This window comes from Ixodes scapularis, unplaced genomic scaffold (assembly GCF_016920785.2).
Source record: "Ixodes scapularis isolate PalLabHiFi unplaced genomic scaffold, ASM1692078v2 PGA_scaffold9__187_contigs__length_104089568, whole genome shotgun sequence".
NCBI lineage: Eukaryota > Metazoa > Arthropoda > Arachnida > Ixodida > Ixodidae > Ixodes > Ixodes scapularis.
In genome coordinates this window covers 13,928,962-13,955,805 of record NW_024609884.1, presented here as the reverse complement: position 1 = coordinate 13,955,805, position 26,844 = coordinate 13,928,962, and the positions used below count along the sequence as shown (strand labels likewise).

Sequence of the window (26,844 nt, the reverse complement as noted above, 5' to 3'; positions counted from 1 at the left end):
TCGTCACTCGGTAGTTAGCTTACCGTCGTCTAAGACTGTACAAGAACAAAGATTGCAGTGGATGTGACTCGGTCAAAATAAGACCCGAGTGTATTATATTCGGAATTACTGAAAAAAAAAAAATACCAACACGAGGCCTCGAACACCATCGTGTGTCCGTCACTATGCACCCTGTTGCGTGTGACGCTGATGTCGTATACGGTTGGTTAGTCAACCCGAATAGCCGAGGACCTCACCAAGGACGGGTAGAAGGCTGCGGATCCGGTCCCGAGAGCGGCCACGTAGCCCGACTGGTCCGCGTATGTGGACGGGTAGAGTCCGTTGACGGCCAGACCGGTGGCGAGCCGCGGGTACAGGAACCGAGAAGGCTCGTAGCACACCGGCTGCTCGGCTGCCATAGGACTCTCGGGCGCGCCGCCGCCACCTCCTCCACTGGATGTGCTGGACGCCGCTCCCGAAGACGGCTCGGCGCAACCCGGCGACGAAGACTGCCCGGTGACCAGCAACTGCGCCAGCGAGCGCAGACCCTCGTGTACCCGGTCACAAGTGAAAGACGAGTGCTCGTCTTTTTTGCGGGGAAATATGTCAAGGGCTTTTTGCTCGTCAAGTTTGCTCGATAACAAATTCCACCCTGCCTCGCAACATCTCCTAGGTGGGAAAGGCCCGTTTAAACTGAGACTATAGACTTTAAGAAATGCCTGCGCGTCTACTTACCTGCAAAATACTCAAAGAGCCAATCATTGCGATCTAGGAAATCAGCTCAGCGAATGATGAGGCCGAACATCCGTTTAGACCTAAAAATGAAGTCTGCGCTGTGGCATTACGCAATGCAAACCGTCATGTTTGGATTGCGTAATGCCATAACGCAGACTTCATTTTGAGGTCTAAACGGATGTTCCGCCTATTCATTCGCTGTGCTGATTTCGTAGATCGCAGAGATTGACTCTTCGAATGTTTTGTGGGTAAGTAGACGCGCAGGCATTTCTTAGAGTGTAGGTTACAAGAGTTGTCTATTAGTCCTTGCTCGCCATAAAACTTTACTAAAGAAAAAGCTTCGCCCTTGGTGCTGTGCTTCACGGGAATGTATATTGACTGTCGTGAAGCAGTTTTACCTTTTTCTCCCGTAGAACGGGTTACTTGTTTACTGGTCGAACCTTCGACACCAAGCGGATCATTGCAGTCATGCTACAATATATCGCACGGCTCGTTCGCTTAACAATATGTTGTGTTGATGTTGTTTAATATTTTTTTAGGAACGCACAAACTGCATGACTGAAAAGTTCCGCGAGCAAAGAATGATACGGCCTGCCTACCATTTTATGGTACGGACGACACACACGAGCCTATTAACGTCTCGGTGCTTCACGTGATTAGAGAAAAAGTGGAAGTGCGGACCTTCTAAAGGTGAAAGATTTAAAATTCAGAATTTAATTATGCTTTAAATAAATCACCTAACGTTAAAAAAGAAATTAAACGTCAAAATGAAAGTTTGCTTTATTTTCTATCTTCTCCCTAACAAAGAAGATAGTGCGCTTGCGATTTCGGAACAACTCTGGTGCGAGCTGTGGTTTTTTACAGTTATTCCGCTGTGCCTACGTGGTTGACGCTCAGGTGCTGCCTCAGTGGTATAGGAAAAAAAAAAGTATATATTGCGAACACAATGAACTGAACAAACGAAAACACAATTAAAAAAACGAGTGCCTTAACGAAAATATGAAAGGCAGGAAAAAAAAAAAAGAAACACTCGGGCGAACGTTCTTTTTCAGGCGATTGTGCTAAAGGCCCGTTCCCACGCTTGCGCCTGACTATGGTGCCTGTATCGCGTCTCCGACTGGTGTGTTTAGCGTCCTAACCCGCTCATACATCAAAAGTGGTCCCAATGTGGCAACAAATGTCGCCACAGAAGCCGGAGTGTCATGCTGTTGCCTGTCGCGATCCTGGCGGTTGGCCGTAGAAATGCTGGCGAAAAGCACGAGCGAACGTGAGTGTCGCCGTCGTCACGGCGTCCCAGGCGTCCCAATTTCCGACTGCTGTAGTTTCCGTGGACTGTCACAGTGGAGAGCGACCTGCAGCAGAACAGGCGTCGGCTATGAATACCCCAACTGTTGGGACGCCGCCAGGGTCGCGACCGGCGACAGCATGACACTTCTATGACGTCATCAAGCGGAAATCGAAAGACCACTTTTTTGGCCACGGTAAACACACCAGTCGCAGACGCGTTCCAGGCACCATAGCCTGACTACGACTGGCTTAGACACGACTTGTTTTTCAGCGTCTTGCGATGGCTTACGACCGTCTGCGCGGCAATGCAGCCGGTCACAAGCTTTCACAAGAGACTTAAAAACCGGTCTTGTTTCAGCCTCGTAGTCAGGTGCAAGTATGGGAAGAGTCCTCAAGAGGTACCCCAGACAACGTGAAAAAAACATCCAGAGGGTGATGTCAAAAGGGGGCTATGGTTATCGGGTAAAGAACGACCGGAAAATGGCTTCTACTGCGTCATTGAACTAATTATTGCTCTAAAAAAAAAAAGACTGCAAAAAAAATTTGTAGAACTTTTTTTTTTCTTGATTTAGCCAATTGATGAGTTTATCAACGAGAATAACTTTCTCCCGTTCTAAACTTCCTCTAGAATCCCACTATTTGGGTTCGTACAGGTGCCCCAGCTTTATCTCCGTTCGTGGATACATTCGTGGATAGAACAGTAAGTGGGCGGCTTCCCGAAGCTGTGACAGGCTGTCGGGTGCTGCGATGTGTCGATGATTACCCTCTAGTTAATCTCGTAGATACCCCTATCATTTTGATTCTGCCCTGCCTTCTAAGCGCTGCAGGGAGTCTTAAGTTAAGAGAGGACTCTACTACTAGCGAAATTCTTTTAGTTATTAGATATTCGTTTGACTGCCAGCATCGGAAATTTCCTAATCATTCCAACTAATAAAAAAAAAGAAGGAAACTCCGTGCTGCCGTTTTGCAGTTCCCACTCTAGTGCGGTTAAGTTGGGTGGTGACAACTTTGATTTATTTCAACATCAAGAATCAAGTCTTGTGGTCCCCACTCAACCTCCAGCCTAAAACCGCAACTCAGAGGCCTGCTCAAGGTTTCTGAGCCTCTGTGCCGTCAATTTGTTTCTTTCTGACCACCCCGTGCCTTTTTTTTGCCCTTCTAATAATAACGAACTTGTTAACTATAGGTATCTAGACGCCCCATTCAAAGCACTGGGGTACCCTCAGTTTCGCCAGATTTCTGGTTTTATAACTTCAAAGACACTGAAGTCATACAACATATTTTTGCAAATTTTGTTAGTACATATCACTAAGCTTAAATTGGAAGAGTTGAACAAAAATCGAAAATTCCCTTGTTTCAAATTGATTTTCAAAATAATCCGTATTTAGTAAAATGGCCCCATCTGAGCATTTCTCGTAAATTGGTCGCGGTAATCAGGGTGTACCAAGGTTGTACATTTACATGTACGTTTTAAAAGCTCACGAAAGTGACGTATTGTCGTCTGACTGGTGGAAGAAATTGCCTCCACCAATCAGATGCCGATACGTCGCTTTCGTGACGTTTAAAATGTACGTGTAAATGCACAACTTGGCCCTCCAGGACAACAACGTTCAGCACAAAGATGAACAAAATACAAGGCAACATGCTGGCAAAGTTTGAAAATCCTAGGGTCTACAGATCTGAAGAAAACAAAATTTAAGCATTCTTTTGCAATGTGCCGTGTTTGCGATACAACCTAGCTCTCCAGGACAACAACATTCAGCACAAAGATGAACAAAATACAAGGCGATACGCTGGCAAAGTTTGAAAATCCTTGCATTTATAGATGTGAAGAAAAAAAAATCAAACTGTAAGTATTTATTTGGAATGTGCCGTGTTTGCAATCTTTCTTTACAAATTAACGACGTCCATACTCCGTGGTAAATACTTTAGGTCAATTCTATCTGTGCCTAATTTGTCAATAAATATTTCTAAACCCGTAGCCGCAGAAGTTGTTTTGGTGAAGGTGCCCGAAAATGCCAACTCTGCGCAATCCGCAGAGAGAGAGAGAGAGAGAGCTTCAAACTGAGTGTGCTTCTCATTTTTTCTTTCCTCCAAAGACATTTTTTTCCCCCGTAAATTAAGTTGGTTTGGTCTTGCTGGAATTATTGAGTCGACAAAATAGAATTTTCTTCAGAAAATTAAAAATGGTCGCAGACTCTACTCCGCCCACCCCTAAGCTGACAGTGCAGTGGAAGCTATGGGATCGTTGGACCAGTCACAAGCCTTTCCTTCACCACGTGATCACGCTCTCCCGCTCATAACCAATTGGAAAAAAAAAAAAAAAGCGGGGTCAAGGGATAAAAGGGAGGCGGCTGATTGGTCCGTTGGGTGCGTAGCTTCCACTGCACTGTCAGCGTCCTGGACCGGCGATTTCCAAAAAAAATGGTTGACTGCTCCCTGAATGCCCTCTTCTTCGGAATATTTCGACGAGCGTGATGACGTAGCTTAAAAAAAATGAAACTAAAACACGCCCAGGCAGAGTTAAAACTGCATAGCTCGTCCAAGCCTTCTTCTCCTCAAATACTTCCCCCCTCCTGCCCCCCCCCCCCCCCCCCTTTCCCGCTGCTTTCGCTCGTTAACAAATCAGCGTGCTCCCTTTTTGACATGCACTGTCGTGTAGTCCCTTTGCGCACTTTGACAAGCGACGGTGCATCAGTTGTCACTGAGCGCCTGCTCGAGAGGTTATGAATCTCCCGTGAGTCTGTTTTTCTGGGGCGTTCTAAGTTTTTCTATCTCGGCTCCCGTTCGTAGGTAAGCGAGGCCATCTCTCTTCTGTTGCTTTTCATCGGGAGCTTCGGAAGTTTTAGCATTACATAGTTATGGCAAATATAAATGCAATTTAAACTAATATTTAAAATGATACTGACGTTGAGAAGTAAATTAATTGCAATCACAATTACTTTTTATTTACAAAAGAAAACCAGAAGCGCCGAAACATCGGCATTATAGCAGGTACAGCCCATAAATTAACACGCTAAATAAAGAACAAAAAAACGGAACACTTTAACATACAGTCTCGGCTGTCAAGAAAGGGAATACACAAACGATAAAAATAAATAACATTAAAAGTCAAGACAATTTCCTGAGGTAAATGTTCCCACGTCATCATTAATAAAAAAAAAAAAAAAAGACTCGGGTAACAGGTTCCACTGAGCGAGTGTGTGTGGAAAAAATGAAAACTTCTTATTATCTGTTCTACAGAAAATTCCTATTATCTTTCTGGAATGATCCACACGATTTGAAATATAGTTTGGTAATGCTATGTATTTGCTTTTATCAATACCTGTCAAATCGTTAAAAATTGCGAGTAGGAACCTCAATCGAAAATCTTTGCGTGTTAACAATAAAGTTTCCCAACCAAGTACATTTTTAATCTTTGTAACACCGTTGTTTCTACAATAATTTCCTGCTACAAATCTCGCCGCGCGGTTTTTGAAGTTTCTCTAACTTATCTGTAAGGTACTTTTGGTGCGGATCCCACAAAACAGGTGGGTACTCCAGTGTTGGTCTAACCAAACATCAGTAGGCTGTCTCCCTTAGATTCGATATGTTTGTATACCTTTTTTTTATAGTGCAACCAAAGGGCTGTGATTGGTTTCTAGAATTATGCGCCTGCCGTATGTCAGGTGGTATAAAAACTTTATGGCTCCCATCAGGCGTTGAACAGCAGTTTTGTTTGTCGGTGCTTCAAGGTTTAAGACGGTTTTGAGAGAATTCGGGTCAGGTTTGTTACCTTCGTTGCTCACAACATCTCCGAGTAAAACCCCTTTCTGAATTCCAAATTTAATTTTTCGGCGTTCAGAGTCAGACCTGCTCCCTGTGAAGACTGCAGAGCCGATCACAGCCTCTCATCATGCTCGTGTCGTGTTGTTTAAACAAGCCCGTCATCTATGTAAACATGTGCAACCTTCAGTCCCTCGAAAGTTCGGACATCGCGCGCTGAAACACTGCTGGCGCGAATGCCATTCCAAACTTTAACCTACAAAATTGGTATCACGGGCGCTCATCTTGATTGTGCCGTCTGTACACGGCACGAGCATGACACAGATACGCAGCCTTTAAGGCCTGTTCACACACTTGCATCCGTCTACGACTGACTGAGACAAGGCCGGTTTTTAAGCCTCTTGAGGCGGCTTACAATCGGATGCGCTGCTGCGGAGCCGGTCGGAAGCTGTCAAAACAAGCTTAAAAACCGGTCTCGTCTCAGACAGTAGCCAAACGCAAGTGTGTGAACGGGCCTTTACTGCTTAATGCTGATTATGTTGTGACACAACTGGTGACTTTTGGAAGTTGTTGTTTGTTGCCTTGCAATGGCTCCCGGGCGTCAATTTCACTTGTTTTAAGTGGCGCCACCTGGCAGAAAACAGGGTTCGATGATCCCGAGGTTGAAACAATGCGCGAATTAGGAAAGATGAAGGAAGAGGCGTTCTTTAAAGGGAAGCAGAAACACTTCTGGAGAAAAACGAGGTAGAAGCGAATTCTGGGGTATTTTCATCCAATGAATGTAAATATCACGTTCCTTTTCCCCGAACATGTAACTAAACGCAAGAAAACACGAAAAACCTCCGACCAGTCGTGACGTCACACTAGGATCTTTGGGCCGCCAAGCGCCTGTAGCTCGTGTGGGCAGCGCGTACAAATGTAAGGTAGCCAGGTATATTCCCCCGCACTGACACCAGTCGCCAGGCCTGTTTCTGACCTTTTTGAAAATAGCATGAGTGCGCGTGCATAGCTTTGATAGACGCTGAAGGTGAATGAAAGCAGAGATTCCGGAAACTCCTAATATGACGTCACGCCCGGAAAGGAGCGGTTTCAGCGGTACTTTGAAAATTAATTTCTGCGGCCTCCGTGCACCAAATTGAAAAAAAAAAAAAAAAAATCATCTCGATATTCGTGATTCTGGAGGCCAAATGAAGACGATTTAAGTGTTTTTTCTCAAATACAAAACCCCTTCAGATTCCCTTTCAACGAACCTCGGGACAAAAAGATAAGCCACACTAGGAACCAAAAAAACTTTTGGGGGAGCCCAGTCTAGGTGACTGCAGTTAATAGAGTCAGCAGCCCCTTTCAGCCAATTTTGAGCACGTGTTCACGCAGTTTTTGGGCTGGGCGTTGATTAAAAGTGTTAAGCCAATTAATCGCGTTTAATCGATTAATTAATCGATAATCGGTGTCGTTCGTTTCCATGCAATTTATAATAATAAAGTTAAAAAAATCTTCTTTTTTTTTTGTGAATAATTGGGGGTTGTGGGGATATTTATACAGCGTGGAGTTGGTCAGCCATTAAAGTATGTAGTAAAGGGCGCAATATACCTTTTTTTTTAAATTATTAATCAGTGTAGTTAACGACGTGTTCAAAGGCGCTCTCAGATTATTACTTCAGCCGCACGGGACAGTTCGCTGATATTCTCCGGCAAGAGCGACCTCCTTTAATTGTTTAAAGTAGCCTCTGCTGCGCTAAACGGACACTCGAACGGAGCTGGAGTGACAGGGACACGTGTATCCTTCTGCAATTGTCAGGAGTTCAAATCTTGCACCTACAGTTTACTTTTGGCTAAATTTTGACCTAAAGTTTTCCCTTTATACAGGTGTGCTCGTCCACGACTGCGCGGTGAAAGCGTGCAATTTTTACTTTCTTTTGGTTCGTCAAACTTTCACCGATAAATCGGTTAAATAAATTAACCGCGATTAAAGCATCAATCGATCGATCGGTAGGCTAATCGATCAATTTCTCAGTCCTAATTTTCATACCAGAAGCTACTAAACCGGCGATTTCGTCAAATGGTCCATTGTTATAAATGCCCTCTTTAAAAACAAAAGTTTTTTTTTTTTTTTTTTTTAGGAAAACAAATGGGGCAAGACACGCCCAGGCAGGTCCGTATATTTCGGTCTGGAATTCCTTGTCTAAACCTCCAAAACGAGAGAAAGAGTGAGGGGTCTCCTCTCTCTCCCCCCCCCCCCCCCCGGCCTTCTCGTCTTCAAATGTATCACCCCCCCCCCCCCTCCCCCTGCTCGTTAACAAATCAGCGTGTTCCCTTTCTGTAATGTTCTGTCGTATTGCCTCTCTGGTACTTGTCAACGCGCGTCTTGCTCGAGAGGTTCGGCTTCTTTCCTGTGGACCCGTATTCGTGGGGCACCCAAGTTTTTTCACTTCGGCTCCCGCTTGGAGGTAATCGAGGCAATTCCTTATTTTGTTTCTGTTTCATCGGGAAGTTGGGATTTCTTTAGCATTGCATAGTCGTGGCGATGATAGCTGTAATTTAAATTAAATCTTAATGTTCATACCGACGCTGAAAAGCAATTACTTGTAGTGAGAGCAGTAAAACGCGATGGTAAACTAACACAAGATATAGTGAAATTATTCTAAATAAATTGCTACAATTTGCTTACTACCAAAGTATAATTGATGGGCGAAATTTGTCCCACAATTCACTCTATCACACTTTAAGATCACCGGCTCCACACTGCTTGAAAATGATGTAGAATAGTAAGCATTTTTTTCGAGGTTTTGGTCGTGCGTTCATTAGGCCAGTGGCAGAAAGTCAGACATCGTACGAGGAACGTTTTTCGCTACGATGATTACCGTAATTAAGGCTCCATAAAACTTAAAATTTCGAGATTTGCTAGATAAATGCCCGCCACAAGAGAAGTGAATGAGAAAGTGTAAAGTAGTTCTTTTGAGGCACCTACATATTTTCCCCAAATTCTCCACATAAAGAACGAGGCAAAAATTGCTTGCCTTCGTGCCTCTCATTTGAAATTACGGGAATATTCGGACATTTTTCACTGTTGTGTTTGAAATAGGCAACTAAGTCTTAATCCATATGCACGAGTAAATAGGAGGTCTTTACAACGCTTCCATACGCCTGAATGTACGCGAACCTTTGACTCCTTTGTATGATTTTATTGGTGAACGGCGTTGCATTAGAAAACTCCTATATGCGAAGTTTTTTTAATGTTTTCGAAAACGACTTAGCGTTCGCGAGGACCATACGGAAAAATACATCACGCCAATAGATTTCCCTATGGTAGCAAATACATAGCATGCCATTGATAATCGCGAAATTTTACGCCCGCGAATGTTCCCAATCTTAAGCCCTCAAATAAAAATATTTGTTTCATTATTGCGAGTCCGCAAAAAAATATTGCTTGTAAAGGTTTGTCACTTTATTTTTTTTTTGTAATCTGTTAAGCGAACTAAGTACAAAGCTGTACTCTCCTCGATGTTCAGGACAATGTAATTGTTTGTGCCACTCGCTAACCACCAATATGATACGACCATATGATCAAATGAGGACAGGGTTTGCATTTTCCACATTGCCCTTACTCGTCTTTAAATTAAACTTTGGCCTGTCACAACGTTTTCGTTGGATGGCCTCTCCTATGGGAGCAGCCGTCACCTCGCGTATCCGAATGCACACGAGCGCTCGAATTGCTCTGCTGCCAGCAGTCATAATTCCCCCTGCCAAATTAAATACCCTCGTACACGCTCGACTTCCTAGTTCCTTCCCCGTTCTCTCTCTTAGTGACGCATCATCAGCGTATACGAACTAAGTGGTTTCCGGTCTTTCGGGGCACTAACAACCCGGAGCCTTCAAATAAAAGGCTCTGTAACAACCGTCGCGGAGAAAAGAAAAACGCGCAAAGAAAAAGAAGACACGTCTAGTACTGCCTTCAAATCCGCCTCGTTTTGGAACAAGTGCGCTCGCGGGAACAAAGAAAGGAAGCCCGACAAACATAGAAGACATACAGATCCGGAGTTTCGTACGGACAAAGTCAGCTCTCGTGGGCCCCGCTGTCTTCGGCCGATGCCTCCCCTTCGCCCCCCCCCCCCCCCCCCCCCTTTTTTTTTTTCGGGGTTGAACAGACGAGCAGTTATTTTAAAAATACGTCTGTCTGTTGGTACACCGTTAACCTCGTAGCCGCATTTTCTGTCTCGCGTTCCCAGGTGAATCCGGTCGTAACCAAATTATTAGCGGATCGCCGATTTTTCGAGCTGTTTTGGGGGAGGAGGGGGAAAGCGGGTTACCGTGCGAGTGGGTAGGGTTGGCGTTTTAATTCCCCTTGGTGGGGGGAAGGCCCCCATGCGGATTAAGTGACTGTCGGAGGGTGGTTGGCGAAGGCAAAGCCCGGGGGCTGGGTGCAGGCTGTGAAATTCGCACGCGTACTGTCGCAGCTGCGCGCCGCCTTGATCGTGGTGGAGTTCGTTGCACTCGCGCGGGTGTGCCACGCCGTCGGGAAGCTCAAAATTCGGCGCCTTCACTGTTCTTTTTCCAGATGTGTGACACGGGGAAGAGCAAATGTAAAGGGGCGCGTGTGACATTAATTGCTGGTTGGAAGAGAGTTTGAATTGCTGTTCGAGCAAAAAACAGCGGTGTATGTCGCCATTTGGTGGGCGTAAAATTGCCTCGAAAAGCTCTTTTTTTTTTTTGTTAACAGCAACGTGCAAACAAACAATAAAAAAAAAAAAGGTTTTGGTAGTTTAAGTTTCCGTCAGATGGCAGGCACCTCGGACGGGATTCGAACCCGCCACCTGGAGATCCGTTGGCCAGTGCTTTTCCTCGGAGTCACCGAAGAGATCTCAATAGAAGTTCAACATCCGCAACCTAATTAACAAAAAAAAAAAAAAAAACACGTTTTTGATTGCCGAAATGAAGAACAGGTTAATACCGGTTAGCGTGACTACTCGCTCGCAAAATGCAATGTTAGTTTGAACATAACATTTTTTTGTTTTTGTTTTGCCTTTTTTTTTTAAAGCTTGAAAAACTTAGCCACGGTTTTGAAAACGACACGGTAGGTTGTCTCTCAACAAACTGAACCGTATATATATTGGGGGGTTTGCAGACAAATTAATATTTAGAAAGTTAGCTAAATGCTCTCTTTTAATAACAAGAATGACGATAATAATCCCTGGAGAAGGGGAACACAAAGGGACAAAGAACGCGCACCAGTCATCTAGCTGTGTTTAGAGATTTGTGCTTGTCCTTTGCTTCCCTTTGTTCCACATCTCCAGGGTATATTATTGTCCTACTTGTCCAGCTCGCTTGCACCTTTGCATCAATTGCATTATTATCATAACCTTCAAATGCAAGCCTTTCACCCTTGTTAGTGTTAGAGTGATGGCAGCTGATAAAACCCATTTACTCTACGGATATCCAACTCCTGGTTAGCTCAGTTGGTAGAGCGCTCCACTGGAGATGGAGAGGTCCATGGTTCGACACCAGGACTACGCGTTGTTTCGGTCACGCACTAGTCACCTAGCTGTGGTTGGAGATTTGTGTTTGTCCTTTGTCCCTCTTGTTCCCCTTCTCCAGGGATTATTATCGACATTCCTGTCCAGCCCGCTAGCACCTTTGCATTAACTGAATTATTATCTTAAGTAGCCAGTTTGGCATATCGAAAAATATACCCTGACTTGCTCAGTAGAACTGTGAACAACGCTACGTTGATTCGACACGTGTAGCGTGCACCAGCTTTTCTTTTTTTAAAGTCTTGTCACAAGCTAGTTTAAACACCCTGCATATAATCAAATCATTTTGCAAAAACTAAAAAACAATAAAGGATAATAAATCACATATACACCGATTTTTAAGTTCGTAGTTTACGTTTCTTATTGCATTGTATTTTCATTGATCATCCATTCGAAAAAAAAAAAAAAAAGAAGTAATTTCTGTGCATACGGAGGAAACTAAAATACGACAATTCATGATCATAGTACACAAGGAGATAAAAGTTTGAGTAAAATTTTATATTTAACTTGCTAAATCAATTGCCATTGTTTGAAGAGTTTCGAGTCTTTTATTAATATAGAAGCTTAAAAAATTATAGGCACTTCATTGCTGTTTTTTAACATATTAAAATAAACAGCAGTTATGTATGCGACGTCGGCTCTGGGTGACCACAGCGTTAATGTGTGAAAGGCATGGAAGCATGGATAAATACGGGTCCCCGTTTAATAACCGGGCGTTTAAGTGTGGCGCATAATAACGGGGAAAGGTAGCCTTCAGCAGCACCTGGTTATTTATGTGTCGGGTGATTAACTTGTATTGAAGACCTATACTTATTCCCTTATTAGGGGGACACCGAACGATCGGTTTGATTTGGAGATGATATCGCCAAGCATTTATCACCTTCTCTATGCATACACCAACAACAAAAAATGAAGAAACAAAATACTCTTTTGAAGTGTAACAAAGTTTCGGGCATTTCGAATAAACTTAATTGGATAATAATTTTCTATCGGAAATTGAGCTCCCTTAGATCGAGGTGTGAGTGCCGAGTTCTCGCTTGCCGATTTCATGCACGTATCCAGCTTACTGTGTGTTGATGTCTATGTTGGTCGCGTCCTACGGTCGCCGACAGCATGAAAATGACAGGATGTGCTTCTTCAGCCGAGCCTTCATTATCCAAATGTCATCCTTAACGGATCTGCATAGCACGTGAAGTCGGTTTGCATGATCGCGGCTCCCTCGCTTCTATGCCGCTATCAAGGGCAGCTAGATCCGATTGGAGGTTAGACAACCCCGTCTCTCCTAATGGCAGCAGCATTAGACATACGCTTATATGTGCGTCCTTACTATTCCCAGCTGCTAAATTATACCGGCTGGTATCGAGAGAGGACGGCTGGCGCTCATGACACTATAGCTTCCAATCGAGCGCGCCTCCCTTAAACTGCCACTTACCCAAAATGTGTTTATTGATAGCATGAGTAACATTCATCTTAGTTTTTTTTTTTTATTATTGCCTGCACTACCGGAGGTTAACAACCCAAGTACATTAAACCACTATTTAACTATCAACGTTAATTATCTAGTTGAAATGAACGCAGCAGAAATATTTGAAACGAGTCTTTTAGGAGAGATTTCCATTCGTGTAGACTTGCACCGCATGCGTATGAACGGGAGCAGTGATGTGTGATAGACGTGGAGGTCATTCGATTAGTGGCGTCAAAAAAAGTTAGCGAAATTCCGTACGAATCTGTGTTGGGCCACGTGGATGAGACGGGTCGTTAAGTAAACGACCGCCTCCTATAGCACACAATAAGTGTGAAAAATGTGTCTCCAACATACCAACTTACCAAATGTATTAAGTATTTAAGTTTCACTTTGTGAGAAGAAACTCCAATCCGCTCTAACGCAGGGACTCGTTTAAAAGAATATCAAAGGAAACGTTGGGTGCAGGGGAGCATGGCAGTTATGCAAGCCAACCGTCTTGGTTTGAATTGAACCCGTGAAAGAGTTATTTATTGTTTAGCGTGGACGGGTTTTTATTGTCGAGCTCTCGGAATCTACTCAGCTGTGTTCAGAAGTCTGTGTCGTGTTGTCAGTTCTTTTTTTTTTTTTTTTTGCGTTGTCTTAGGGTTACGATTACGTCGTTTCCGCACCAGCTCACATTTATCCGTTGTCTCTTCTTGAAATACAGCTAACGCTCACTTTTAATCGTTGAGCATAAGGTCATTCATACTGCTTTTGAAAATAGAGCGAGTGATATACGAGTGCACGAGCGCTTCTACACTTCCGTTTTAAATATACGGAAGCCATTTAGTAACGCCCGTCAACATACAGTGCACACATATTAGCACAAAGCAGCATAGCCCGAAGGGGCGATTACCGCGAAGAAACCAAGCATTTCAGCGAAACGTCGGCTGCCACTTTAGGGCTTCCAAAACATCTATTTTCAGCTTCTTCCTATCATCTTCGGCTACCTTCGTGTTTTGTTTGGACTTCAATAATGACGTGGAAACATCATCAATTATAATCTAGTCACGGAGAGCCTTCGCCTGCATAAAATAATGCCAGTGTAACCAACCTCGTTGTCAAAAAAAAAAAATAATATAAAATTGAGTTTATTTTAGGTTGAGGCTACACCAGTGTTGTAGGCATTACCGAATAAGGTAACGAAATACGTCCCTTGCTACTTGCAAAATAAAGGACCTCGTTATACCGACCTCGAAATAAAAGGAACGAGTTATCCTTAAGTAATGCACGTTACTTTCGCGTTAATTTTTATTTATAAATTGACGGTAACAGGCGTTTTTTTTTTTTTTTTTTGGCGTCAGCTTTTCGACACTGGGACAAAGGACGTGGTCCTTGGAGTTTTTCTAAAGTGGCACGCTTTGCGTGGGGAAAAAAACGGCCAAAATTTCGAAGGTATGTGGAATGAGTGCAATAATTAATGACTTGGCGCATATACTCCGTTTCTGCTCAAGTGCAGACGTAGCCAACGCTACGAACTAATAGAGCGAATCAAGCAGTGTCAAAAGCGCAAGTCATTGGGCCTTTTTTTTTTGTTTATGACATGGTTCAGCGATGATAAAACAAGCAAAGAAACACGGCGAACACCACTATGGTGCCCTTTTGGCTCTGTCTGATTGGTCCTATCAACTCGTAGAGTCGGCTGCGTCTGGACTTAACGTAACACAACCACGAGAACATGTAAATGTACTTTTTCATGTTTACGTTAAGAGTACGTTACTACCTTACCGACAACACCGAGTCTCGTTCTGATTAAAGCAGAATAAATAAAGCCGTATACAGGATGGATGGACAATTTATTTTATAACTGTAAGCGTCCAGGTCCCGCCGTCTGGAGCTCCGCGAAAGCCACGGGATCAAAATCTTTTGGCTCTTGATAACGAACGCGAAAAAAGAACGTCAAAAACTGACAATTTTTTTTTCTGGCCGCTTACACCTGTTAAGAATTTGAATATGCGTGCATCGTAACAACAGTCGCTTTCAATGTGTATTGCTGTACGGCAATGCTTCCTTGATCTCCTGTGCTGAGTACATGGGCTTACAATATGATTGATTTGCGAGTTCTATAGCGCGTGCTCCGCAGTGGTGCCTTAAAAAAAACATTTTAATTCCAAAGATTTCTACATTAAGTTGGTTGAATTCGATTGCTTCGAAGCAATGCCAAGAATTATCGAGTTTTGCCCATCCTTTTTTATATTCTGCGTGCACGGAAGCATACTACAATTTTAATTGCTAGGCCGTCCTATAAGACTCTCCGAGTAATCCACGGGAAAGTAGAAAAGCGGGCCAATATATGAGCGAGCATGGTTTGCTGACAAAATTAGAATGGCATACGAACATATATTATAAACGAAAACATAATCATTCAATAAGGTCATTCGATCCTAACACCTTTTATAGTTTCATTCCACTGACGAATCACGATGCATGAATGAATATTCGTCATTTAATTGCGGCAGGTTAGTTGTTTCCGGAGTCACTGTAATTAAACGCGCTAGAGCCGTCAGGCACACCATTAATAAACACCAAAGCTGATATTTTCTTGTCACTACCTCGCACCCGATCCTTATCTAAACACAATCTTAGACTTACGTAGTTTCCAGCTGTATGGCTTGTAGCCACCTGCATCATTAGCCCGCACGAATTAATATGCAAGACGCGCACGGTGCAGGGTGTTAAGGGTTGGAAAAAACGGTGAATGGTCCTCGATTTGAGAAAGGGAGATCCATTCCTCCGGGCGTTTTGCCATCCTTTCTCACGTTAATTTGCATTACATCAACTCATGTTTCTGATGTCGCGCCAGAGCGGTGGCTTTGGGATCTTCGTTCTACTTACAGCGACAAACGACACCGACAAACAACCTGCTAGTCGGATTCTGCCAGTCCTGGTAAACAGATTGCAACACACACGGACAAAAAAAAAAAAAAAAAAAGAAAAAGCTTGTTTTTTAGTGGGACTGCAGTTGGCAACAAAACACCTCAAAATACTAAGACAGTGTCGGGAGACGCGGTTTTCGTGTTCCGCTCTTTGGGCTTAAAATGCGCCGACAAACACGGTGGAAGTAGAGATGATTACTTTTTTTTCTTAATTAAAGCTTTTGCTTAGTTTTGACTTGCCGTTGGTGTCTTTTCGCGAACCGTCCTGATTATGGCCGATTCACACGACGGGCTGATGCGCGGACGGATTGCTTACGTGACGACATGTCCGCGGTTCGTCCGTCTCCCAAGCGCATCCACGCGAGGGAGACGACGAGCAGACGCCAGCGAGGACGGGCCGAACCTGGTCGCCACCCCACAGTGCCGCGAAACTCCAACATCGCACCGCGGCACTGTTGTCCAAGAGAGAAATCGACGTTTGCTACCGCGATAAAGAATTGTACGCCGCTGTTACGTACAGATGGAGACAAAACACCGTAATAGGCTTCGCGCGAAGCGCCACTAGCTTTACTAACCCGAAGCATGAGAGTGACACAGGCATGGTCCTGCTCGAGAAGGCTTCGGCGTAAAAGCGACGAAGTTCTGGGCTCGCGGAGGGGCTTTTGGAGATGCCTTTACGAACTCCGCACTCGTGCACAACACTTAAGTTCACCACAGCCACAAGAGAGGTCTTGCTCGTTGAAATCCTGATTGGACGTGCAAGAATGATCGCGGCGTGCTAGACGAGTTTTGACGGGAGCTTCTTGACGCGGACCCGGAGGAGTACCGGAACCTGCGTCGCGTCAGCCAGACAAAGTTTCTGCAGTTTCCTTCACACGTGGAACCAAGATACGCGCGACAAAATGAACCAGCGAACGCACAAAAAACAACGATGCGCCATTTTTGTTTTTCATCGTCCAGAAACAAAAACAAAAAGGCCGAGGCTACATCCACGCGCGGGGACGCAGCCAAGTCGGGAGGAGATAAGGCTCCATCCACGCAAAAGGTTACGTGACTTATCATACAATGACACAATTTGTTTCTTTATGTACATATTATGCTGTCTCATGAGTAAATATGGGATATAAAAATAAAGAGGTTAGATTTCATTGTATTAAAGTTAATATGTCACGTGACCTTACAAATGTTTAGACAATTTATCCATTTCTTTTGTTTTCTAAGACTAATAGCAAATATTATGCGTCATAAAAATAGTATCAATAGATATCTTTAGAGTTATATTGTCCAGGAGTCCCACACACGTATAGGCGGCGTGCGTGTCATCCGTGCTTGTGGGTGTGCAGCAATGTTGTGCGGGTGCGGCCTCCGGGGCTTTCGCCCATGTGTGCGTCGCTGCCGAGGTGAGGCAGTGAGGCTTCGTTGTGTGTGTGGTTGGCTTGGTTCGGGGCGTTTTAGTGCGAGCTTATGTGCATCAAAGGGGGCAAGTGCGAGCCCATCACTCCATACGTTCTTGACTTGCGCGGACACTCACAAACTCACAAAGATTGTGAGAGAAGGGAAAACATGCATTAGGCCCAGTAATAACAAACATAATGAGAGCATTCAATCGAGAAAACTGGTTAAAATATTCCAGAAACAGTTTATTCCACAACAAATGAAACAGTAGCCGATGCACAGGTGCCACTCGTCCACGAGATCGCCGATGAACACGAAGCCCTTTTTGCGGCAGAACTCCTGCAGGAGCCAGTTCACGTCTCTGTGCCGATCATTCCACGCCTGAATCTCGGCACTCTGACTACGCTGACACTTTAATGATGAGAACCTGCATGTTCTCCCGCCTCGGAAGGACGGAAGAAAAGGCAATCTGCATCGTCGGAATGCGTTCCAAGATCTGAGCGGCCAGTCGACGGTACTTGTCAATGTACGCGCTGGCACAAACGCTGGTGTTGTTTGTGCCTACGTGCAAAATGACAGCATCAAAATCGAGCAGGAAGCCTCGATCCTAATGCCACTAAACACCCGCACTTCGACAGCCACACGGTTGGTTATTCGATGGGAAATACTGGGACAAGTATTTCACGATCGAACCCCCGGCAACCAAAACTCGTGGCGTGTCAGAAGCGCTACCGTACTAATACACAAAAAGCCAAAGTCCTTGACCAAAAAAAAAAAAAAAAAAAAAATCAAGAAAAAAAAATGAGCGAACACGGTAGAAGACCTGCCTCCGTTCACGCAGGACGTGACGTGGGACGCCTGAAGTGATGTAATGCGTGGATGGAACCTTATCTCCTCCCGACTTGGCTACATCCCCGCACGTGGATGTAGACACTCTCAAACAAAAAAACAGGAAAACAATGTATTGTTGCCAGACTAAACGCTTTTCAAGTCAATCTCGTGCCAAAAATCCGCGAGTAAAAAAGGCGCTCAATTTTATCAGTCCACGCGTCCGCGGACGAGGCGCGGATCGCAGGAATCGGTGACGTGCCGGTCACGTGGTACACGGTCCGCGGACGAAAATCGCGATTCGGTCCGTCGTGTGAATCGGCTATGATAGACACCAAAACCTTTTTCCAAACCCGAATTCCCGAAAAGTTCCTTTTTTGGGTCGTGCCGATTTCTAAAATGTTTTTTTTTTTATACAAATAAGCAAAAACGAGCAGTTTTTGGCGATATGTCCGGCATCCCGACTATCACGGAGCGTGATGGCGAGCCTCTTGCCTGCCGGAATGGCTTACCGTAACGCCCTGTCCTACTTCGGGATAAGTGCCGTCTTAAGCGCGAGACACATGCGCGAAAAAGCCATGCGATCCGACGTGCGAACCGCCGGAACGACGTCCGAGGGCGAGGGTTTTCGTCGCACCGGAGCGTCGGACGGGGGCTCCGTGCGGCGCCCGCATGCGTCCAACTTGCCAGATATCGCCGCACGCACGGTCCGATTTTCGGAAGGCCGCAGTGGCCGCAGCCAATGAGCACGGATGGCGAAGGTCATGTTGCCAAGTGACTTTCGGACCGATCGGGCGAGGAGGCGCCATGTGGTTCGGGGAAGCGGATGTGGCGGTGCGCTGTGCGTCACGCGCGGCGGGTCGTGGTTGTGAAGGAAACGGACGCCATCGAGTTTTCCCGAGCGCACAAAACGAGCTGCTGATTTCGAGCGCCAAAGCAAGCCTGCCTTCTGGGACCGATCAAGCCCGTCGAAACCCGAATATACTCCGTTTCACCTTAGGATGGACAGCAGCGGACGCTACGAGCCATTCCAATGTCATGTGTCATGTGAGTTTCGGGAGAGACGCAGCAATGCGGGCGGTACGTAGTCACGTGATTTGTACGCAGTGCTCGTTTCGCTGGGATGGCTCTAAGGTCCGCTGCGGTCCTTCGCGATTAAGTGATGTTGAGCACAAAAATAGCCTCACAGAAAATCTTCACACACGCACACTTTGATAGAATGTAATAAAAATATTACGTTTGTTTCAGTCAGAAAAACGAAGAAGGGCGAGGGAAGTATTTTAGTTTTCTAGGCTAGGTGGCGCGAGTTACCGCCCGTTATAAATATAGCCATTAGCATCCATCCATCCATTTGGTAGAGGTACACCCGAAACTGGGCGGAGCTGAACGGAGCGACGCAACGACGCGTCGGAAACCATGTGTCGCGAACCGTCCGGTGCGGCGATTCGGAGCAGCCATCTTCCCGACAGTTCGCACGCCGGATCGGACAGTTTTGACGCGCATGTGTCTCGCGCTTTACTTTGTTCAGCAAGTCTTCGATCGCCGCCGTGTAGGCCTCGGCGTCTCGAAGCACCGCGTCGCGCATCAGGTTTTCGCGAGCAAAAAGCGACACGACCGCCAGCGAGCAAGCGAAGACACCGGCACGACGAACCGGCGAGAGACGACAGCGATCAGGAAGCCAAGGTAGCTAAGGTGACCACCAAGGCCTTCCCCCAAGGCCGAGCGGTCGAGCGAGCCACGGGAGGAACGGGAGGAACGATGGGAAGAGAGGCAGCGGGCGAGGAGAAAAGGTCCGAGAGATCAGAGATGTTTGTTCCTCGTCGGGACTGCTCGCGGAGCTTCAGAGTCGGACGACGAACAAGAACTTGTCCGTCGTCGATCGTTTGTCGGCGTTTTTCAATGGTGTTTGTCGCTACCGTGGGAGAGGATCAGTGACAAGGAACTTTGCGGTGTTGCCGGACAAAAGTCGGTTTTTGTCACTCTATTGGGATGAGGTACATTCAGGCGGCTATCAGAAACCGGTTCTGATAACAGGATTCTGATAGCCGCGTCCCACTAGAGCGAAAAACAGTAACAAACGACAACGACACCGACGCGGACAGCCTGTTTGTCGGTGTTCGCGGTCACACCTGGCGGATATGACACAGAACACGGGGACAAGGAAATGTGTTTCCTAGTGGGTCTGGAGTTGTCAAAAAGACACTTCAAAATACACAGACAAACAGAGCCTGGCAATCCGGTTTTGGTGTTTTGCACTTTGGACGTAAAACGCGCCGACAAACACGGTGAAAGTGGAGGCGATTACTTTATTTCTTAATTAAAGCTTCCCGAAGTCTTCATTTGCCGTTGGCGACTTTCCGCAAACAGTCGTGACAATAGACACCAAACTTTTTACAAACTAAAACTCCCGAATCGTTTTTTTTTTTTTTTTGAAGGAGGGGGGGGGGGGGGGGGGGGTTCGAGTCGTTTTAGATGAGCGCCACGGAAGTTTACGTAGATTTCGAGGGTGTTTTTAACTTTATATCGAAATGATTGAGGGCAGCCGTTTCTTGAGGGACACACGTCATCCCGATTATCACAGAACGTGATGACAAGTCTCTCACCTGCCGGAATGGCTTGCCGGAACGTCGTGTCCTACCTCGTGGTGAGCGGTCTTACTTTAGTCAGTCCTCGAACGTCGTTGTGTCCAGCCTTATGCAGGGGCGTAGACCTCCGCGTCTTGAAGCACCACCTCGCGCACCAGGCTTTCGCGCGCTAAACACAGCAAATTTCCTTTCGCAACACGACTGCCAGCTAGCAAGTCACGACCACTACGAGCAATCGAGGGACAGGAACTGCGGGAGCGATCAGTGGTCGCCAAGGCCTTCACTGAAGATCGAAAGGCGGCGCGTGTCACGGCCACGGGAGGAACGGGAGGAAGGGTAGGAGGGTGGGAAGAGAGGCAACAGAGGGTACAAGCGGGCGAGGAGGATGAGTTCGCGTCTCCGAGAGATGTTCCTCGGTGGGACTGCTTGCGGCGCTTCAAGTCCAACGACAAACAAGACCTCGTCTCGTGGAAATGGAGCGTGCTGGTTAAGATGAGGTGTTAGAGGAGAATAATATAGAGGGCGTGTCTTCCGGTTTCCGTCCTCTATGTTATTCTCCTCTAAGACCTCGTCCGTCGTCGATCATTTGTCGGCGCTCGTTGACGGCTGTCGGTCGACGAGCGTTCCGTGTTGACAGCGACACGGAACTTTGAGGTGTCGCCGGACGAAAATCGGTGTTTGTCGCTCTAGTGGGACGAGGCTATGAGCATGCCCAGTGCATGAAGCTCATGAAGCCAAACGTTGCCTGTTTATACACATTCAGTCGGTCGGTGTGTATACGTTTATTGATACGATGATTCTGAACTTGTTTATGCAAAGCTTTGGTCTTCGGCAATATTCAATTCCTAACTAAAAAAAAATGTTTCGCATGGAGTGGTCTTCACGGGCAAACTCGCACGCTCAATGACGGCACAAGGCAGACTTGGAAGTAATCCGTTACAAGTAACAGGATCCCTTTTAATTAATTACTTTTTAATTTAGCAATTAATGCATCACGTTTTTGAAAATGCAATTTGTAATGTAATCCGATTACATCTTCATTAACGAGTTACTCAAATTACTCGTTACAATTCTTCCGCCCCATCCAAGGGAGGGAGAGTGGAAGAAGGGCCATGCAATGCCTTGGCGCTTTTAACATGATAACACAAGACGGGGGTGAGAGTGCTGGCGAGGGTAAGGAAAATAATTCACGGAAAGCACGACAGCCCAGAGCCCGTCTCTGGACTCGCTCGTGCGGTCAGCCAAGCTGGGAGGATACGACTGTCTATATGAAGGCAACAGGCTTCGACTTTTTGGAAAACGAACGGACGGCTTCGAGCGCACAAAAGAGCAGAAAACTGATGGCCCATAAAACCGTTGCGTGGAATTCGTGAGGAGTAGGACCGTGAACAGCGGGACCGTGGTGCTTATGTCCGCTCCTCCCCCCCCCCCCCCCCCCCTTTCCTTCCCTCCCCACCCCTCTGCGCCAAGTCCCCCTAAAACCAATCACCATTTGTTTTTCGTTGTCAAACGAAATAATTTTATACTTGTCGATGGTTTTACATACACGCGCCCAAACCTCAAACACAGTAAAAGCTCTAATGAGACCTTGTCCCTGTTCATCCTTGACAGCGCTCTGAAAGCTAAATACTGGCTAGGCCAACGAACTATGTGGCTTCTGTCACTTCGCACTAGCGGATGCGGGAGGTAGAAACACGAGGGGTACGATGGCAGCAGTTCATTATATACCTGTAAAAATGTAGCATCAACCCCGCTGTCCGTTTGAACAGTAATGTTCGACAGTTTGCTGGGGAGCAGAACCAAAACAGCTTGGGACTTCGAAGCTGAACTTATATTCTTAGAAACGGGAATAATGGGGCTCTCGTCGGCGGATTGCGCCTGGGGGAACTTGGACCAACATTTTAGGGAAAGGGAACGCAGCCCGAGTTTTCTGAGAATAAACACTGGCTGACTTGGACACTGGAGTTGGGACAACGCAAAGTGGTTGTAAACGCGTGAGAGACATCGACACCTGCTGTTCACTGACAATTGTGTTCTTTTTTTTTTTCAATAATTTCTAAATTGTAAAATTAGTTCAACTGAAAGATTGTGCAACTGGGTCACGGTCGGATAACAACCTTCATAAGCAGGACTGTTTGAAATGTACCCAAACGCAAGTACCGGATCTATAGGTCTCACAACCAGTTGTTCTTTGTGTGTAAACCAGGCCCTATTTAGGCAACATGCAGCAAACAGAAAAAATCACATCTTCAAAGGAATCGTATTTTTAAGTTTGCCGATGCCCGAAATCGAATGGTGTGCGTGCCTACACCGCCTAGGTGCATTCGTCGCATGTTCATGTGATTTAGTTCTGTCCCGGTCGGACAGCGCTGGACTCGTTCATCTCGAACACCCGTTTCAGTCGATTAAAACTTCATACATTCTGTCCTCCTAAAAATGTAACCTAAAATAATGGGTGGATGCTAGATAGTACTAAATGTGTTTCAGAGATGACAGTAATGACATTACTGTAATGAGATTACAGTAACTAAATTACTAGATGTGGTAATGGTTAATGAGCAAGCTTTAAGAAAAAGCATAGAAAATTATTTTGTACGGCTAAGTGCCGTGACACAGACATCAGAGCAAATTAACGAAGGCCATCTGAGAGAAAAGTCTTGTACGAGGAACGCGCCAGACGCACAGAGGCAGGCTCGAGAGGCGAAGGAGATCGAGAAAAGCTTTCGTGTGAAGACATCGCTGGAAGGCCACTTACGATTGAACTCCACACAAGACAGATTAACGGTGCCACGACGTCCCGATACTTCGTTCACTCCTAAGCTGACAGTGCGGTGGGAGCTACGAGCTCGCCGGAACCAATATCCCATCTTCCTTGAACCCCTTGTCCCCTTCTCTGCGCTTGGGTATAAACGACAGCGTGATTACGTGGCGAAACGTAACGTGTGACTGGTGCAACAAGTGCGTAGCTTCCACCGCACTGTCAGCTTTGGGGTGACTGGCTTATAGGCTACAATGCGAAGGGCACACCACAAGTGAGGTCAGCACATTTTAAGACCTGAGAGGACAGCACGCAGATCCCCATCCATCTTGCTCTTTCGTCAAGTAAGGCCAAACAGACCTTAACCCTTTCCCTACCATGGACAACCTGAGTTTCGTCCACACTGTTTATAACGCTCCCCCCGAAGACGAGCTGGGCTCGTCCACGTTGATTCGGGCTCCAATACGCTACCATAGACGAACTGGGCTAGTCCACCTGTTTCTAGTGAGCTTTGCCGTGGATAGATGCCACTTCACGGAAAATAAAAACCTGGTAAATTTTTGACTTTGGCAGAAAATTGTTCCACCGCAGGCGACAGGGGATTCAAAAATGGCGACGTCAACTTCTCGTCGCTGCGTTCATAGTGACGATCTTGCCTCAAAATTGGGGCAAAAACGAAGATATTGTGACGTCTCTTCGGATTCAGAAGACGAGGAAATGAATCTTTCATGGAACAGCGAGAGCAATGAAACTGAGTTATTGGATTTGAGCTCAGACGACTCCCATTTCGATGAGGAAATCATGTCGGTATGGACTAGAATTAGTGTAGAAAATCCCGCTCCAGCCCCTCCAGCCCCTCCACGTTTTGCGTTCACTTTATGTGCAATGTGATGTGAACTCTCTGCAGTACTGCTACGCCCGGCCTGAATGCCCATGTGCAAGGTGATGTGAACTGTCTGCTGTAATGGAGTAAATCGGAACTAGTCCCTTTTTTTTTTGGCAGTGTGTTCAAAGATTTCTCATGTAATAAATATTTTGGCAGTTGTTTTTAGCATTTGTATTGCATGTTAAATTTATAAGGCACATAAAAAAAATCGGTATTTACAAATCGTTTTTTTTTTTTTCAAAATTTTTGCGGTAGGCAAAGGGCTAAGCTTCGACGATCGCGAACAACAAACGACCGGAATAAATAGTTAAATTCCTAATGCCTCGTCAAGGCCCTAGAACGTTTCGTGCGTAGCCTTAGCTATGGCAAGTAGAGATGCTTATGGTCGGAAAAGACGGAAAGCGAGCAAAGCTGGTGCAGCTCGCTCTATGCCTCTCTGCCTTCCCTTGGGGAGCTCAGTCGGGAATAAGCCAATGAGGAAATATCGCCACCCGTTTGTTGGGAAAATACACACATTGTAGGGGGGAAGCTATAGTGCCATCCCTTTGCACAACTGGAGACGCTTCTGCCCAGCAAACATGCAGCCCCCTTGCATGACAACGCCCAAGAACTGAGGCTCTTCGGCTGTCTTGGAACAATAGTCCTCGAGAGGAATGAGGGGGTACGCGTCAAACTGGATCTCTTGGGGGAAAAAGATCGGACTGCGTCGAGTCGGAAGGGAAACGTTTCACACGACGACTTCTCGTAAGAACGAGCTCCCTCATGGCCCAACTGAAGTTACTGAAACGAGCTATAACTTCTTCAAAATAAGGAAGACGTAATCATATCACTCTTTAACTAAGGACATTCACCGTTGAATGAAGAGCGAAACCGGTCTTTGAGTCACATCTAAAGAAGCTATATTCTCCATTGCTTAACATGTCCATCCTGTGAGCCAGCGGAACGACTGTTTGGTTTACTTTAAGGAGTGCGAGGTTGTTACGGTGTAAACAGGAATATCCAAGTTGTAGTACATATTCTATAAATAAAATCAGCTGGAATTATCGCCTCAAGATATTGAAAAGTAATGTCAAAGTAATTTCATTACTTTGAGATTAAAGCAAAGTGGTTGACAATAGTGGCGTGCCAAAACAGCGCTGCCTGAAAAAGAAGAAAAAAAAAAAAAAGAAGAGAATTACGTGATTTGTTTTAAATTTTTTTAGAGCCCGTAACTTGAAAGAATCGAGTGCTTAAAAATAATGTTCCAGATCTAAAAATTAAATTTTGTTGCCACAGGACAGCATCACAAAAAAACAAAAAAACAATGTAGTCAGTGTGAGTTTAAATTCTGAGGCTCAGTTGGGGATGCATCAAACCCTGTTCTAGCAACATGTTGTTAACGCGACATTTTAAAGAAATAGCATCACTCAACCAAAAGGTCAATAACTGTTATCCCCCCCCCCCTCCCCCGATTCGATCCTTGTTTTACTATTTCTTTTTTCTTATGGATTTATTATGCGTAAAGTATAGCAAGTTTCATGCCCTTTGCATATGACTCTCATCACGAAGAATGTCCAACATTGCATTCGATTGCGAGGAACAGTGCCCAAGATTGTATTTGGGCAGTATTTGAAGTACAAGTATTTGAAATATTTTTAGCATTTAAATATGACAGACAAATGCATTTCCCAATATGTATTTTAATACGAAATAAAGCTACTCAGAGTATTTTAAATCCGTATTTCAAATAATTATTTTTGATATACTGCCCATCCCTGGGTTGAGCTCTAATATTCGCCAAAACCATAGAGTGAATAAGCAGGAAACAGAAAAGGTACTCAAGCTTTTCATCGTTGCTAGGTTATTTGGTTATTCCACCTTTACATACTCGCGCGTGTGTCAGTCATACATGTTTAGAAAATATGAGAATTCCAGCGCGTGGCAGTATCGCCATACTCTGGCAGGCTAACATATCAAGCTGTCTAAATATCTAACGACATTGTTTTTTTAATGCGTTTTACTTCCGGCCATAGTTTCCCTTCCGCTAGTGCTTGCGTGCGTTAGAGCCGATGTTCCAATAAGAAAGCGACCCACCCCTATGATACTAGGGAGTCGGGACTTTCATGAAAACCGTTTTTGTAGACGTCTATTCTGTCCACGCTTAGTGAGATGCAAGTGCCCGATCACAGACTTCGGCAGTTAACACATCTCGTAAATAAGTAGACTATAAGTAGTTCACATAAAATGTTCCTATTTTTTTAATGTCGAAATTGGTTTTGATTGAATCAAATGTTCGTATTCGCGTCCAAAAGGCTTTGCCAATTTTTCCAATATTTGCATTTTCACGTCTGCGTAATAAGACTCGTGTATTCAGATTGCCCCCCCCCCCCCCCTCCCCCCAAGCCCCGGGTGAACTTTCCAGCGTGTATGCGGACTCTTGTGGAATTGCGTCTTTTCAGACAGTTGTTACCTCCTGCATGCGGTTCTATTAGAACTGTCCTTATCATCTTCCTCTGTCTGTTCCCCCTTTTAGCGTGTCGCTCTTCATCCCTTCGTCACAGCCTGAGTCCCTAAGTTCAGTCGTCGTGACCTCCTTTCTTTTGACCTCCCTTTTTCATCTCACAATTTGAACTTTGAACTTTGAACTTTATTTCAGCAACATTATGCCGAGGACACCGGACAAAAAGCTAACAGAAGCTAGCTTGACTGGGTCCGGTGCCCTTGGATGTACAGGGACACA

At 45.4% G+C, this 26,844-nt stretch overlaps 1 protein-coding gene across 1 annotated transcript in view; it reads right to left on the bottom strand.

The window, feature by feature from the left end:
- Positions 1-26,844, bottom strand: part of LOC8039004 (iroquois-class homeodomain protein IRX-4) — a 109,425-nt gene that overhangs the window by 53,981 nt on the left and 28,600 nt on the right. The window contains exon 2 of the mRNA XM_040499170.2: positions 237-506. Coding sequence (XP_040355104.2) covers positions 237-506 — 270 coding nt within the window. The remainder of the gene's footprint in view (positions 1-236; positions 507-26,844) is intronic.